Source organism: Vespa mandarinia, chromosome 10 (genome assembly GCF_050613455.1).
Source record: "Vespa mandarinia isolate Hongniang chromosome 10, ASM5061345v1, whole genome shotgun sequence".
NCBI classification, from domain to species: domain Eukaryota; kingdom Metazoa; phylum Arthropoda; class Insecta; order Hymenoptera; family Vespidae; genus Vespa; species Vespa mandarinia.
In genome coordinates, this window is record NC_140819.1 from 4,897,501 (window position 1) to 4,912,500 (window position 15,000).

At 31.8% G+C, this 15,000-nt stretch overlaps 1 protein-coding gene across 16 annotated transcripts in view; it reads right to left on the reverse strand.

The window, feature by feature from the left end:
- Nucleotides 1–3,541: 3,541 nt before the first annotated feature.
- Nucleotides 3,542–15,000, reverse strand: part of mAChR-A (muscarinic Acetylcholine Receptor, A-type) — a 37,659-nt gene continuing 26,200 nt past the window's right edge. For 13 of the 16 annotated variants that reach the window (XM_085660005.1, XM_035876967.2, XM_085660011.1 and 10 more), the window contains 5 exons: nt 13,142–13,662; nt 10,221–10,503; nt 9,326–9,452; nt 7,317–7,634; nt 3,542–5,689 (listed from right to left, as the gene is read on the reverse strand). In XM_085660005.1, the coding sequence (XP_085516131.1) occupies nt 5,108–5,689; nt 7,317–7,634; nt 9,326–9,452; nt 10,221–10,503; nt 13,142–13,607 (1,776 nt within the window). In that variant the 5' untranslated portion in view covers nt 13,608–13,662 and the 3' untranslated portion in view covers nt 3,542–5,107. The remainder of the gene's footprint in view (nt 5,690–7,316; nt 7,635–9,325; nt 9,453–10,220; nt 10,504–13,141; nt 13,663–15,000) is intronic. The other 3 variants (XM_085660017.1, XM_085660016.1, XM_035876968.2) reach the window with 3 other exon arrangements.

The following is a 15,000-nucleotide window of genomic DNA, read 5'->3' on the forward strand; positions in this document are numbered from 1 at the left end:
AAAAGTATAACGATAAAGGATAATCTTAATAGTAAATCATTCATTTGATTATTTCTTTAATCATAATCATTTATAAAGTCGTTTGATTACTTATTGTGATGTTAATTAGTAATTGTCAAATTCAATACGTTTTGCCCTTTTTCTTTCTTCCTTTTCTTTTTTTTCTTTTTTTGGTTTTCTTTTACTTTTATTATTATTATTATTATTATTATTATTATTATTATTATTATTATTATTATTATTATTATTATCATTATTATTTTGTGCACGTGTGCGTGTGTATCGCGTGAATTTGAGAACGCGGCGCGCACTCGCTTCTTCTTATTTCATTTCACCCTATAATATGCTTCTCTATACACACGCGATTTTAATCGCAAAATGGTCCTTTCGTATCGATCATTTCAATTAACTTTCTCCCATAATGTTTCACGGTTTTTAAAGGAGCATTTAACAAGGTTTAAAAAGATCGATTTAAAAGATCGGATTTCGTTTGCACCCGATGAAATATATCCATTGAAATTTTGTGACAATGTCGGTATAATTGATAATATCGTGTCCTTAAATGGAAGATAAGAATATTCACGCAAATGATTTATCAATGAAATTCGCCCAGTAATCGTTTTTCCTTTTCTCATTACTTTCATTTTTTCTTTTTTTCTGTTTTCTTTTCTTGTTTCTTTTTTTCTGTTTTTTTTTTTTTTCTTTTTTTTCTTGTTCTATTTCTTCTTTCGTCGATAAAACAGTTTTAAAATTGTATCGCAAAAAAGAAATATCTTTGTTTTGTTGTTTTGTTTTCTTTCGTTTGAAATATCTCGCAATTATTAACCAATGAGCCCTAAAAGTTTATAGGGTAGATTTAAGTATTACGAGTTATAAAGATATTTTTGTTGTAAAAATTCTTAACGCCCATTATTCACCGTTCACTTCTTTTAATAGAGTCTTCTTTCTTTCTTCGTTATCTTTTTTTGTTCTTTCTTTCTTTCTTTTTTTTTTTTTTTCTTTTCCCTTTTCTTTTCCATTCACATTTATTTCTTTCAAAGGGGTTACGTCTATCAAATCGATCTTTCATGTGGATCATTCGTAGATAATTCTTCTAACATTAAAAAATAGTACGAGAATCTTCTCAATCCAGCTACAACTATTTGTGCAAAAAGGACCGACGGTACTGTTTAGACGTTGCATATATATACATACATATATATATATATATATATATATATATATATATATGGTTAGTTTGTTAATGGCGCGTTTCGTTTATTAAAAAAACTATAGACTAATAGATATCATCAACGAGAATTCTATGATTCCGTTAGTCGTCTCATATATAATGATCATTAATCGATACAAATCGATATTATTGATAGTGATTCGATCAATACAATGATACCAGAGTAATATCAGTGTATTCAATGGATAGTATCAATAAATAATTATTAAAATTTCAATTGATTGATAACAATTTTCTATACTGATATATATTCATTCAATCGATATGAAATTAAAAAAAGTATTTGGCAACGAATGACAATATCTGTTTGATATCTTTAATGATATATCGATCGATCAAGAAATAAACGAAGAATGATTTCTCAAACGATTGATTGTCTAATGATAAGAGATAAAATACAATTATCGATTTTTCTTTTTTTTTCATTTTCATAGTAGTATCAAATGGGTGTCAATATTTTTTAATTCTCATGATATAGATATTATTATTCGATTACTGATATCAATAGTATTGATTTGGTATCGATCTGATTATTATACATGAGCACATTAATTCTGAACCATCGATACGACCTAAAGACGAAACTTTTTAATTTCACATAGACGTTTGATTTAGGAAGAGAACTCGTTTTTTCTTTTATATATATATATATATATATATACATATATATATATATACATATATATATATATACATATATATATATACATATATATATATATATATACATCCAGACAAACACACACACACACATACATATATATATATATATATATATATATATATATATACATATATATATATATAAAGAAAATGTTTTTTTTTGTGCTTCAGGATATCGAAAATCGGTACGAAAGGTACATCTCACGCTCATGTAATAAACGTACAGCCGTACATACACATATACACATATGTATGTACCTATGTATGTATGTATGTATGTATGTATGTATGTATGTATGTATGTATGTATGTATGTATGTATGTATATATGTATGTATGTACGTACGTATGTATGTATGTATGTATGTATGTATGCACGTATGTATTTATGCATTACGTCCGACTTTGATTCGTTTACGAGCTCGTAAATTGTTATTTATAATCGTTTGCATGTTTATTTGTATGTATGCGTGTGCATGTGCGTGTATGTATGTATGTATGTATGTGTGTGTGTGTGTGCGTGTATGTGTCATTTGTTAATACAATGCTTTTTAGCTATATTGCCGCACTCCCCTTCCCGCCTTTATCCCCTCCGAAACTTCACAGTATTTTTCTTTCGATAAATACCTATACATTATTATTATTATTATTATTATTATTATTATTATTATTATTATTATTATTATTATTATTTTATTATTATTATTATTATTTTATTTTTATTTTTAATTTTATTCCCTCTTCTTTCTTTTTTTTTTTGTTTCATCCCTTATACTCTTCGAAATTTTTCTATAACGATTATCAATCTCGTCGGCCTCTTCGTTTCTTTCTCTTTTACATCTTCGTCCTTGTTTTTTGTTTTTGTTCCTTCGCGTTTTTTTTTTCTTTATCCTTTTTTTCTTTTCTTTTTCTTTTTTTGGTTTTCCCACTTCTTCTTCTTCTTCTTCTTTTTTACTTTTTTTTATTTTTTTTTCTCTTCATCAATATCTTTTAAAGCTTTGTTTGGCACGTATAATTAGAATGTCATTCAGTACGGAAGAATTCGATTTAGCGCGTACTTTTTCTCGCTATCCTAAACTACTTAAAACATTTGTCGTTTGCGCACTCTCTCTCTCTCTCTCTCTCTCTCTCTCTCTCTCTCTCTCATCCGCATCGTCTCCTTTCATCACGTTATTACATTTAAAACATTCATTTACAATGATTTTTTTTTCTTAGTTTTTTTTTTCTTTTTTTCTTTTGGTTTCTGTGTACACTCTCTCTATGTATGTGCGTGCTTGTTTGTATGTACGTATGTACTCATGTATGTATGCATGATGTATGTATGTATGTATGTATGTATGTATGTATATATATATGTATGTATGTATGCATGTATGTATGGATGTACGTGTACGTCGTATGTTTTATATTTCAATTACTATATTTTTAAAATGTACATCGATGAGTGGCGGTTTCGTGTTAATACTCGATTCATCTTATCTCCCTCTCCCTCTCTCTCTCTCTCTCTCTCTCTCTCACTCATTCACACTCTTCTCTATGTATATTTTGCTTTATTTCTTCGTGTCTTTTTTCATCTTTTTCTTTTCTTTCCTCCCCTACCCCTTCACCCTCTGCCCCGCCACGTCCCGCCCCCTATCAACCCGACAGACCGAAGGAGAAGAACATCCCAATTTTTTTTTTTATCTTCGTTCTTCTACTTCGTTTTATCGCTCGGACTACGGTATATCGTTTTCATATATTATATTTATGTATATAATTTTCTTCGAGACTTAAATACTTTTTTTTGTGCGACTTAGCGTTTCACCCGCTCGTCCGTGCCGGTCTCCAAGATTTTTATAATCTTTAGAATTTCCAGAAACAAAATCCTTGAATGAGGATCACCTTTTTTTTTTTCTTAAATATATATATATATACCTATCTTTTTTTTAAATTTTTTCTTCTTCTTGATTTGTAAAGAAAAACCGGCTAAGATTTGCGGGATGTTTCGGACTGATTTAATGAAATCAGTACCTGTATGTATGTATATGTATGTATGTATGTATGTTTGTATATTACTTATGTATAAGTGTGTTACATTTCACGTGGTTGTGTCTCTGAACGTTTTTGCGTTAATCCGTACGTGGATTAATTTGTATTAATTACACGTGTCTCCTTGTTAATGTACGCGTGTGTGTGTATGTAAGTGTACGTGTACATGTGTGTGTGTGTGTGTGTATGTGTGTTTACGTTTAATAATCCGAATACCTTGCACAAGGACAAGGAGGTACTAATAAAACACGTTTATGTCCATATGGCAGTATCCACGATTAGCGTTACTTTCAAAACTCGGAAATCGTGCTGCGTATTGATTGCCTCAATTAATTTTTCCTCGTTATTCTCAAATTTTTCTCTTAGGAGTCCATTAAGAATTAATAAATAGAGATAGATGAATAGATAGATGCATAACGATGAAAAAGGAACGAAATGAGTTTTTACATTTAATAAATTTTCATATTTTCTAAAGTTCGATCGTTCTTCGTTTAAAAGAAAAAATTGAAAAGTTTGATGAATATATCTCGTCGTATTATACGATTTCTTCTTCTTCCTCTATTTTACTTGTTTACTTTTTCCTTTTTCTTTTTCCTTTTTTTTTACTCTTTGTTTTCCTCTTTCGTTCCTTTCCTACATTCTTCAAGTTTTACAATTGTTAAATATCCATTAGGACTCCGAAAGATTGAATAGCAGGGGCAAAAGTAGCAATTACAGCTGCTGCAATGGCAACAGCAGCAAAAGCAACAACAGTAAGCAGCTCGATTTCCTCGTTCGATTCGTGCGCTCGAAGAGAAACAACACGATTAGAAAAAAGAAGATTCGCGGACTGGTTATTTTGGGGTACAAAGGGAGGGGGGGTGGTGGTAGCGGGGAGTGGGAAAGAAGAGGTAGGTTATGGGGATCGAAGGGATTGGGTGTGGATTGCGAAGGGTTAAAAGTAATAAGAGAACGGTACGAGGCTTCGATGTAAACTCTTTTTCCCTTTGTCGGCGAAAGGAAATAAGTGTCGGAGTGGATATTAAGGACAATGGGTTTTGAGAGAGAAGAAGTACTTAGGGTGTTATAGGGATGGGTAGCGGGTTTTCTTTTTCCCCTTTCTTCTCTCTATCTCTCTCATTTTTTTCTTTTTTTTTTTTTTCTTTTGTTCGTTTTGTTTTATCGAAGCACTCGTATTTACTGACATCATCCTCTATCGACCGCGGTTCTGTTTCTACTGTGCCACTTGCACTCAAGGATTCTCATATAGGTCCTTCTGAAGGCCGCATTGCACAGAGCATAACACATTGGATTCACAGTACTGTTGATGTAGCAAAGGTAATAGACAAAGTCCCACAATTGCTGGGGTATGTACCAGGTGCAGGCGGTGATAGATTTAAGGAGAACGAGAATGTTATATGGTGTCCATGTTATGATGAACGCCAATAAAATAGCAGATAATGTTTTAGCTGCTTTACTATCAGCCTTCTTTTCCTGTATCTTCTTCTTCTTCTTTTGATTAGGTTTATCCTTGTTAAGTATACCTTTGCTACTAGGTAATGTCTTCGGTATATTCTTTGCGTTCAATGGTATCCTTATATCTGGCATTTGTGAAGGTCGCCTGATCATAGATGACGGACTTGCTAAAGTCTCCTCGTCTTCTATCGTACTGTGTAACTGAAAGGTCACCGCATCCTCGTGATACATTTTTATACTTGGCCGTACTTCGCTGTACTTGCTGCCACCGTTGCTCTCCCTCGTTGGAAGATTTATCACGATCGTGTAGACCTGCGATGGTAAATATAAAACAATAATTAATTAGTTTTTATTATTTGCTTTAAATACATTTTTATGTCATTGTATATCTAACATCCTATTAATTCTTAATTAAAAATTATTATTATTATTATTATTATTATTATTATTATTATTATTATTATTATTATTATTATTATATTTATTTTTTTCACCATCGAGAAAATTCGCGAGAGAAAAATTTATATTAGAAAATGTTATTATATCATTGCTCTATTTATCTGTGATCTTTTATTTTAAATGGATAATAGATTTAAATTTATTAGATGATTACTTTATTGACGTATACCCTTTGTAAAGAAATTAAAATCCATTTGTTTTTATGAATTAAAATTAATATTATGGGAACAGTATCGAAAATACGAAAATAATGGAAATGAAATAACGACAAGTTTTATCTTAGAATTTATTTCTCGGCAATGTCTCGTTTTAAAGATGGGGAAAAGAAGAAAAAAAAAAAAAAGAGACTCGAAGGAAAGTCAGGAAGAAAAATTTATTAGAACGGTAAGGATGCTGATCGATCGTTATTAACTTAAATATTTTTATCGGAAACTCGAGAGTACCTTGGTCGCGTCGATTGCAAATATCCAATATTACAAGGAAGGGAACCGATGTAGCGAGCACTTGTTTTAGCACTTAAATTAAGCTACGAACGAGAAGTTAATAATCCGTTGGATCGATAGTCGTCTAAGTAAACAGATTCGTCGGTCAACATATTCGTCAACGGACGAATCGCCGTTTAATAGACCGTTAATAGTCTAATAAATTTATACGTCGATTAGATTTACAGCCGGACAGATTAACAGATCGATGCTTGAGCAAAACGTACAGTGAAAAAGGTATATTGGTACGGAGCCGATAAATTTGATTTTGTTTTATCTTTTTCCTCGGTATTCAGTGTAACTCAAGTACTTACTTATTTACTCGAGTACGTGTATCTGTGAAAGAAAGAAAGAAAGATACAAAGAAAGAAAGAAAGAAAAAACAAACGAATAAACAAATAAACAAACAAACAAACAAACAAACAAACAAACAAACAAACAAACAAATAAAAATGTCGTAAATAAAAGGACGATCGTTCCGTAACGTTCCTTCGTATAATTCAAATGGAATAAAATTTTTTTTTGCTATACGATATTGGCACTGATTCGATTCGCGCATTTATTTACATTGTGCAAAAATCGTATAAAGAGTAAATCACGATTCAACTTCAAAACTATTTTACGATCGTTCCTATATCAACGAATATTTAATCCAATCTAAAAATTATTACCCTACGTCATAATCATATCTTTAATCGTAAAATGATCTGATTAAACATTGATAGAATCTTATTGACAGATTTTACGCGGTTATGTCATTGGAAATAAAATTAAATTAAATTCAAAAAAGAAGAAGACGAAGAAGAAGAAGAAGAAAAAGAAGAAAAAAGACTAAAAAAAAAAAAAGAAAAAAAAACAACAACAAAGAAACAAAAGAAAATGAAAGCAAAAAATTATCAAAAAAGATCCTTGCGTCAAATTTTAGATCCTTATGGATTCTAATTTTTGTGAAAGGAGAAAAAAAGAAATGAAACGAGGGTGATATTAGAACGACGTACGGAGTCGCTAGAGATGCTTTTCGTAGAGAGTTCGCCAGATCGAGCAGGCTTTTTTGATTCTACGTGTTCTCCAGTGCCAATCGTCCTTTCGATGGTCAATGCCGTCGAATGCATGGCACTGAGGGAATCACATCTCGAGACCGTGCTTGTCAATGGTGTTTCCGCGGACAATGGCGTAAGTGTGTCCTCGTAACCATGAACTGTACGACTGCTTTCCGGTCCACAAACTTCCTCGTCATCCTCTTCGTCTTCGCGACCACTGTGCCACCACGCGATGCACCATAGTTTTAGCCACGTCCACGAAAACGGCCTGTGCTTCTGAACAAACGAACGATATTTTATTATAAATCATTAATTATTATTTAAATCGTTCATTCCATTCATAGAAATTAATTACCATAATTTATTTGTGATCTCTAATAATGCAGATATACATATATATATATATATATATATTCTAGACGTTCGATTGAAAAAGAGTATTAGAATAATCGTAGATAAACTTTTAATGATACTTTTAAATGAACCTCCTCCTTTTTCTCCCCTTGAGAAGAAAAAAAAGGCAAAGAAGTTAATGGCAATGGAATAAATGTATACGGGATAAAAAAGGAATAAAACGAAAGATAACTTGCGAGTAAGCGAACGAAAAGGTTATTTAAAATGGATATCTCGTTAGATTTCAACAAACAAACGATATATCGATATGACGATAATATTCGTGTTAACAATTAATTGATAATTAATTAATATCGATTTAAATGATATAACGAAAATGTTTCTATTATGTCATGCTACGAGCCTTCTTTGGGCAAATTTTTGGGAAGATTTTATGACAAGAGAGACAAAGAGAGAAAGAGATTAAGCAAAGGAAAGTCGGTCGTTCTAAAAAAAAAAAAAAAAAAAAAAAAAAAAAAAAGTAAGTCGGTCGTCTTGGCGAGATCAAAAATAGATTATTTTTATCGAGAAAATCCGAAGGGAATTGACTATAACAATGCATCATAATAGCCGAGATGACGTTAATTCCGAGATCGTTGTAACAGAGTTCCCGGCGTGGTCCTTAATAGGATTTGAACCGTGATAGACATGGAGTTCACACAATCGGGTCACTCTCTCCGGGAACTGAAGCTTTGAGCTATCTCACGAGAATGTCCTCGTTGCGTTCGTCAATATTAAAGAATTGCAACGGTATTAAAATGCATTTTCTCAAATTTTCTTCTCATTCAAACGGGAAACTCAACGATACAATTCCGCTCATCATTCAACTATATAATTCACATAGATATACATACATACATATATACATACATACATATATACATACATACATATATATATATATATATATATATATATATATATATATGTAGTAGGAACGTGCTCCTCTAATTTAGAAATCTTTTTTCTGGGTGGGGCCGGTCATTATAGTGTGCGCCTGTGCAACTCTCCTAGTGCACATAGGACACACCATGCGCGCGATACTTTACTATGACTATACTATTCGACAAATTTACGATATGACTAAATTACTATTATAACTTTTCGTTATTTAATCGCCATGATTTTATTACTATCCATTAATAAAGGAGTGTTTGGTAAAGAAAAAGAAAAAGAAAAAAAGAAAAGAACAAAAATGGAAAAAAAATGTGAAAAAGCAAAGAAAAATAAAATCAACCAGAGCCATTGATCTAATTTATTTGTAAAGAATTGCAATAAATTAGGATACTTTGGTACGTAAAAAGATAATCTTTCTTTGTTTTTTTTCTTTCACCTATTAAACTATACCGACATACTGAAATATATGTTAATTCATTATTTCAATTATTACAGATCTATTTTAACGTTATAATTATAAAATCCTTTCTTTTATTATAATTTATCGTAACAGAGAGAAGAAGAACATCAAGAGAGAAAGAGAGATAGAGATAGAGAAAGAGAGAGAGAGAGAGAGAGAGAGAGAGAGAGAGAGAGAGAGAGAGAGAGAGAGAGAGAGAGAGAAAGTGTATGCTTACACCAGCGTATTCAGGATAATGTTTCTCGATGTAAGAAGCAGCGAGATGTTGAGCGTGTACGTCATCAGCACCTATACTAGACTCACTTCGAGGTCTCTTGCAATCGTCCATATCTAAGGCCTCGTCACTACGCAGATTTTTTTTAAAACTTATATAGTTCGATTTAACATACCTTAAAATAGACATTTTTAATGACCCCTTGCTACAAAGTAATACGATAATTTTTCAATATAATAACAGTGTATAACAAAAGAATTATATAATACATTTATAATATATTATAATTATCATGGTACGAATGAAATTACATCTCCCGACGTAATTGCGTATAAATTTTGTCATTACAATCGATAATATCAAATGGATCGGAAAAAGATGGATGGATCGATAATACGTTTCAAGATTTTCTATTCTTTTCTTTTTTTTTTCTTCTTTCACAAAAAAAAAGAACAAAAACAAAAAGAAGAAAAAGAATAGAAAAAAAGAACAAACACAAAAATCACGATCATTCGTGATACTTACGTACGAGGATAATGATAACGAGACATAATCGAGTGGAGATAAGAGATCGTAAGAAAGAAGAAACAAAGAAAAGAAAAGAAAAAGAAAAAGAAAAGGAATCTCGAAACGAGTAAAAAATTCTCTATTCGTTCTTACACCATGCAGAATCGATATGAGTAGAGTGGGGCGGGGTGAGTTGATGGGGGGTGGGTGGGGGTGGGGGGAGGAAATAATTCTTTTCTTTTTTTTTTTTCTTTTTTTTTTTTTCCCCTTGAATTTCTTCAACTAACGGATATGTAGCTAACGTACCGTTAAAAAGCTTGTTACGTTTTAAATATTAAATGCATGCGTAATTAACTTTTCAATTAATTCTAAGAAGGAGAAGTGCCACAACAACCTGGAGTTACTGCGTTTGCTTGCATCCTGTTTTCCGGCTTGTAGATTCGGCAGATCCCTTTGTCGTTTTTCCGTTTCCTTCCATATTCGCCAATAAAGTATAATCATTACGGTTACTGGCACATAGAATGCGGCTATCGCGGTGCCGACTGTGATGTAATGATTCGTTTCGATGAACTGAATATAGCAGGCATTGATTGGCACAGTTCTTTGGCCTTCGATGTAAGGCCAAGCGTAAATCCAAGGCGGCCAAAGAAGTAACGAGATACCCCACGCGCATCCTAAACATGCAAAGAGAAAGAGAAAAAGAGAAGGAAAGAGAGAGAGAGAGAGAGAGAGAGAGAGAGAGAGAGAGAGAGAGAGAGAGAGAGAAAGAATTCAATTCGAAAGACATTTCTTTATTTTATAACTACGATAGATAAGAAACTTTTTCCTTCTTCTCGTTCTACGAATATGAATGAATTTTTTCTCTTAGATTATTTTCTTTCCATCTTTTTCTTGTTTCTTTTTTTTTTTTTTTCAAACGTCTCGCGATTTGATCTTCCCTCTTTTTCTTTTGTCCTTCTTTCCTTTTCTTTTTCCCATTTTATTTCGAGATATATTTTATCGAACGAATCTCAATTACGAATTATTATTTATTATATTATATTTATACGCACATCTCTCAGGAGATAATGAATTTTTGTTAACTCATTTTTCTGTTCTTTTTTTTTCTTTTTTTTTTCTTTTTTTTTTTTTTTAATTTGTTTCCCTTTATGATCATTCATAACAGTTATAACGAAACGATTAAAAAGAAAAGAAACCAAAAAGCAAAAAAAGAAAAAGAAAATAGAAAAAGGAAAGGAAAAAGAAGAAGAAGAAGAAGAAGAAGAAGAAGAAGAAGAAGAAAAAGAATAAGAAGAAGAAAAAGAGGAAAAAGTAGAAATTAAAGGAGAGAAGAAAAATTTTTCCTCCCGAACGTGGATAAAATCTTTCCTAAATCGAGAAAGATCTTCCATTCTCGAACGGGACCGTATTAAGGTCTACATATGTATGTATATATGTAAATATGTATGTATGTATCTATGTATGTATGTATGTATGTATATAAAATATCGTATAAAATGTGTTTCCGCGTTAACGCGAGATGTCGACTTTCGTTTACCGGAGAAACTGTTTTTTAACGTAACAGTTTCATTCCGTTCGTTTTCAACGTTTCGAAACGGGGGTAACTACGGCGAGATGGAAAGAGAGAGAGAAAGAGAAACGAGGGAGAGAGAGGGAGAGAGAGAGAGAGAGAGAGAGAGGTTTCTGCTAATACGAGAAAATTAGCGTTCTCGACGATTCTGTTTTTTCTTCCTTTTTTTTTTCCTTCTTATTTTCTATCTTTTTCTTCTTCTCTTTTTTCTTCTTCCTTTTTTTTTTCTTCATAACTTCTTCATAATATCAACGATACGGATGTGAAGGAGCGAGTCAACTAAATATTCCGTTCAGGAACGAATAAGAAAAAAGAAAAAAAAAAGAAGAAACATAGAGCTAGAGAAAGAGAGAGAGAGAGAGAGAGAGAGAGAGAGAGAGAGATCGTGTAATTAGTTCCACTGAAGTGACTTCCTGCCTTCATGGGAGGAAACGAAAGACGTTGAAATTTTCGAGAATCACTGAAACGAAATTTCATGGTGGCCTCTTCTCAACAGGTCTGCAGGAAGAGGATTACCGATTAAACGGACGGGTTGTTCGGATGGGATTAACCTCTTAACCGAACAAATTCATTTTGAAATCTTAATTAATCGAAAATGAGGAAAACTATCGAAGATGAATTGAAGATATGTATATATGTACATGTATGTGTATATATATATATATATATTTTTTTTTTTTTTGTCCGAATAATTTTATTAACCAAATCGAGGAAAATCGGTATCGACGAATCAAATTCTATCGGCAAACATTACCTTTTTGTTCATCGATTTAGGCCTGTGGTTGATAAAAACGAATCGAAAGAATATTGAACGTCGTGAGGATTTAAAAAAAAAAAAAAAGAAAAAAAAAGAATCATTCATACGCAATCAATGTTGAATCCGATTAAGTTCGTTAACTTTTAGTACTAGTACAATATAACGTATGTGTAAGTGACGTGTAAAAAAAGACAAAAAAACAAAAACAAAAAGAAAAAAAATGTCAAAAAATCGCACGTCATCGTCGAGCTGTAATAGTTTAGCGAGATCAATCTCGTCATTTTTCGATTTTTAATATACATAAAAAAAAAAAAAAGAAAAAAAAAAAGAAAAAAAAAAAGAAACTCGTGAGATTTTTTTCCTTCTTTTTTATTTCTCTTTTTCAAGAACAATAAACGTATCATACTTTGTTGTTCGGTACAGCGTTTACCGAAACTTTTATTACGACGAAGTTACTTTAAAAATCTTAAAATTATTATTACGTTACAACTTGGCCAGAAAGATATTAATGGATCAACTATATAAAAATATAAGAGTTAAGAGAACAAGAGGGAACTAAATAAATAAATAAAAAAGAGATAGAGAGAAAGAGAGAGAGAGAGAGAGAGAGAGAGAGAGAGAGAGATAGAGAGAGAGAGAACATTTATTCTCAAATTTAAGATTCATTCGATAAGACAAACAAAATGCAAATGTTAAAAAAAAAAAAAAAGAAAAAAAAAAATAAAAAAAAAAAAAAAAATAAAAAGAAAACAATATATTTTTGAATAATCTTTTCACGATAAGTTTCCCAACTTAAGACAATTCTGTTAAACTTCATTTTACAGTCGTGAGATACGTACGTTGATTAATGAAATTATTTAACGCTTCTAAATGCGAATTAACAATTTTATTAAATTTATAATGAATTTTGATAATAGAGGTATATCGTTCGGAAAAAAAGAAAGAAAAGAAGAAAGAAGAAAGGGAAAGAAAATAGAAAACTCACCTATCATAATGGCAGCCTTTACAGTCGTCCTTCTTGCCCTGTATGTGAGCGGTCTCGTTACCGAGAAATATCTATCGAAACTGATTATTAAAAGATTTAGAACCGACGCGTTGCTCGCGAGATAATCGAGGGCGAGCCACGTGTCGCAAACATACGGGCCCAATGGCCAATAACCTAACACAGTATATACCGTGAATAATGGCATAGATATCAGACCTATCGCGAAATCGGCTACCGCGAGACTGAATAGAAAGTAATTCGAGATAGTTTGTAATTGCTTGTCGATCTTAAATGATATCATAACCATAATGTTGCCGATCACCGTAACGAGACTCAGGATGATCGCTACAATCACTATCCCAACTCTTTCCAATATCCCATACTGATATGGCTCCCCGCCGCAGTCAAGACCGTTGCTAACGTTGTAGTCGTTGCTGGGTATCTCCGTCGCCAAAGTTATATTCATGTCTGTTGGACTCTCCCGCACTCGAGTTCGGTGTCACCCGTGGACGCGCATCAACCTTCGAAATAAAAATCGATTTTTTTTTACGAGAATTCATTTCTCTTTTTCTTTTTTTTTTTTCTTCTTCTTCTTTTCTCTTTTCTTTACTACAAAAAAAATCCCACATGTCAATTTACGTCAGATCGAGGGATCCAGAAACACGCTTGAGTGCATGAATGTTATATGTGTCGGTGTTAAAATGAATAATTTTTAATTTTAAAAAAACATCTTTACGATTACGTATAGTTTAAACGTACATAACGTACAGAAACGATAAGTATTAAACGATATAACGATAATTAATAAATACCTTTATAGATAACGATGAAGGAAATGGAGGATCTTAAAAAAAAAAAAAAAAAAAAAAAAGAAAAAAAAAGTGATGACAGCTTAGACGGCAACCTTAAATTCGATCCAAAATCGAAATCCGATTTCTTTGAGATCCAACTACATTATTATAATTCGAATATAGTGCTAAAAGTTGCCGTGTAATTTAATGTAAACTTTAAAACTCTCTTTTATAACTCTACTCCTCGGCGCGGTACGAATAAACTTTAAAGTGCTTTTAAAAAGGGTAAAAAAAAAAAAAAAAAAAGAAGGAAAAGAAAAGTAAAGGAGAAGGAAAAACAAAAAACAAAAAAAAAAAAGACGAGGAAACGAGTGCACGCGCGGAGACTATCGTTCTAATTTTCAACCTCTAATCGTGACTCAACTCTTATCCATCCATCGTCATGAGATCGTCGTCTCGTTAAATCGTATTCTCAGAGGAAAAAAGAAAAAACAAAACAAAACAAAACAAAACAAAAAAAAATATAAATAAAAAATCGAATTCGACATTCGAGTTAATCTCTTTACGGAAGAGAGAGAGAGAGAGAGAGAGAAAGTAACTTTGATAGTAGTTATATTGATCGTGGAATTCGAATTAAGTTCTCTTTTATTAACATAGCGAAAAGGAAGGAACAAAACAGAAAAAAATAAAACAAACAAAAAAAAAAAAAAAAAAAAGAAGAAAAATGAAAAGAAAAGAAAAGGAAAAGAAAAGAGAATAATTATAGATGTATCTATCTATTTAAATATTTTATTTGACAAGAATAAAAAAAAAAAGAAGAAGAAGAAGAACAAAAAAAAAAAATAATTTATTCGGATTATCTCGTCGAATCCTATTGGAATTCCTTTAATATTCAAAATACCGAATGGAGTTTACCGTAAGAGTAAAAGATATGGTTGTTAGGAGATGAGGATGGGGATGGGGGTGGGGTTGGATCGTGAACGTAAAAAATGTAAAAAGTAAATACTCAGGGGTTTTTAAGGACGATGCAAAAAGAGCTGAGATTTCGAAATGAAATATTCCAAAGAT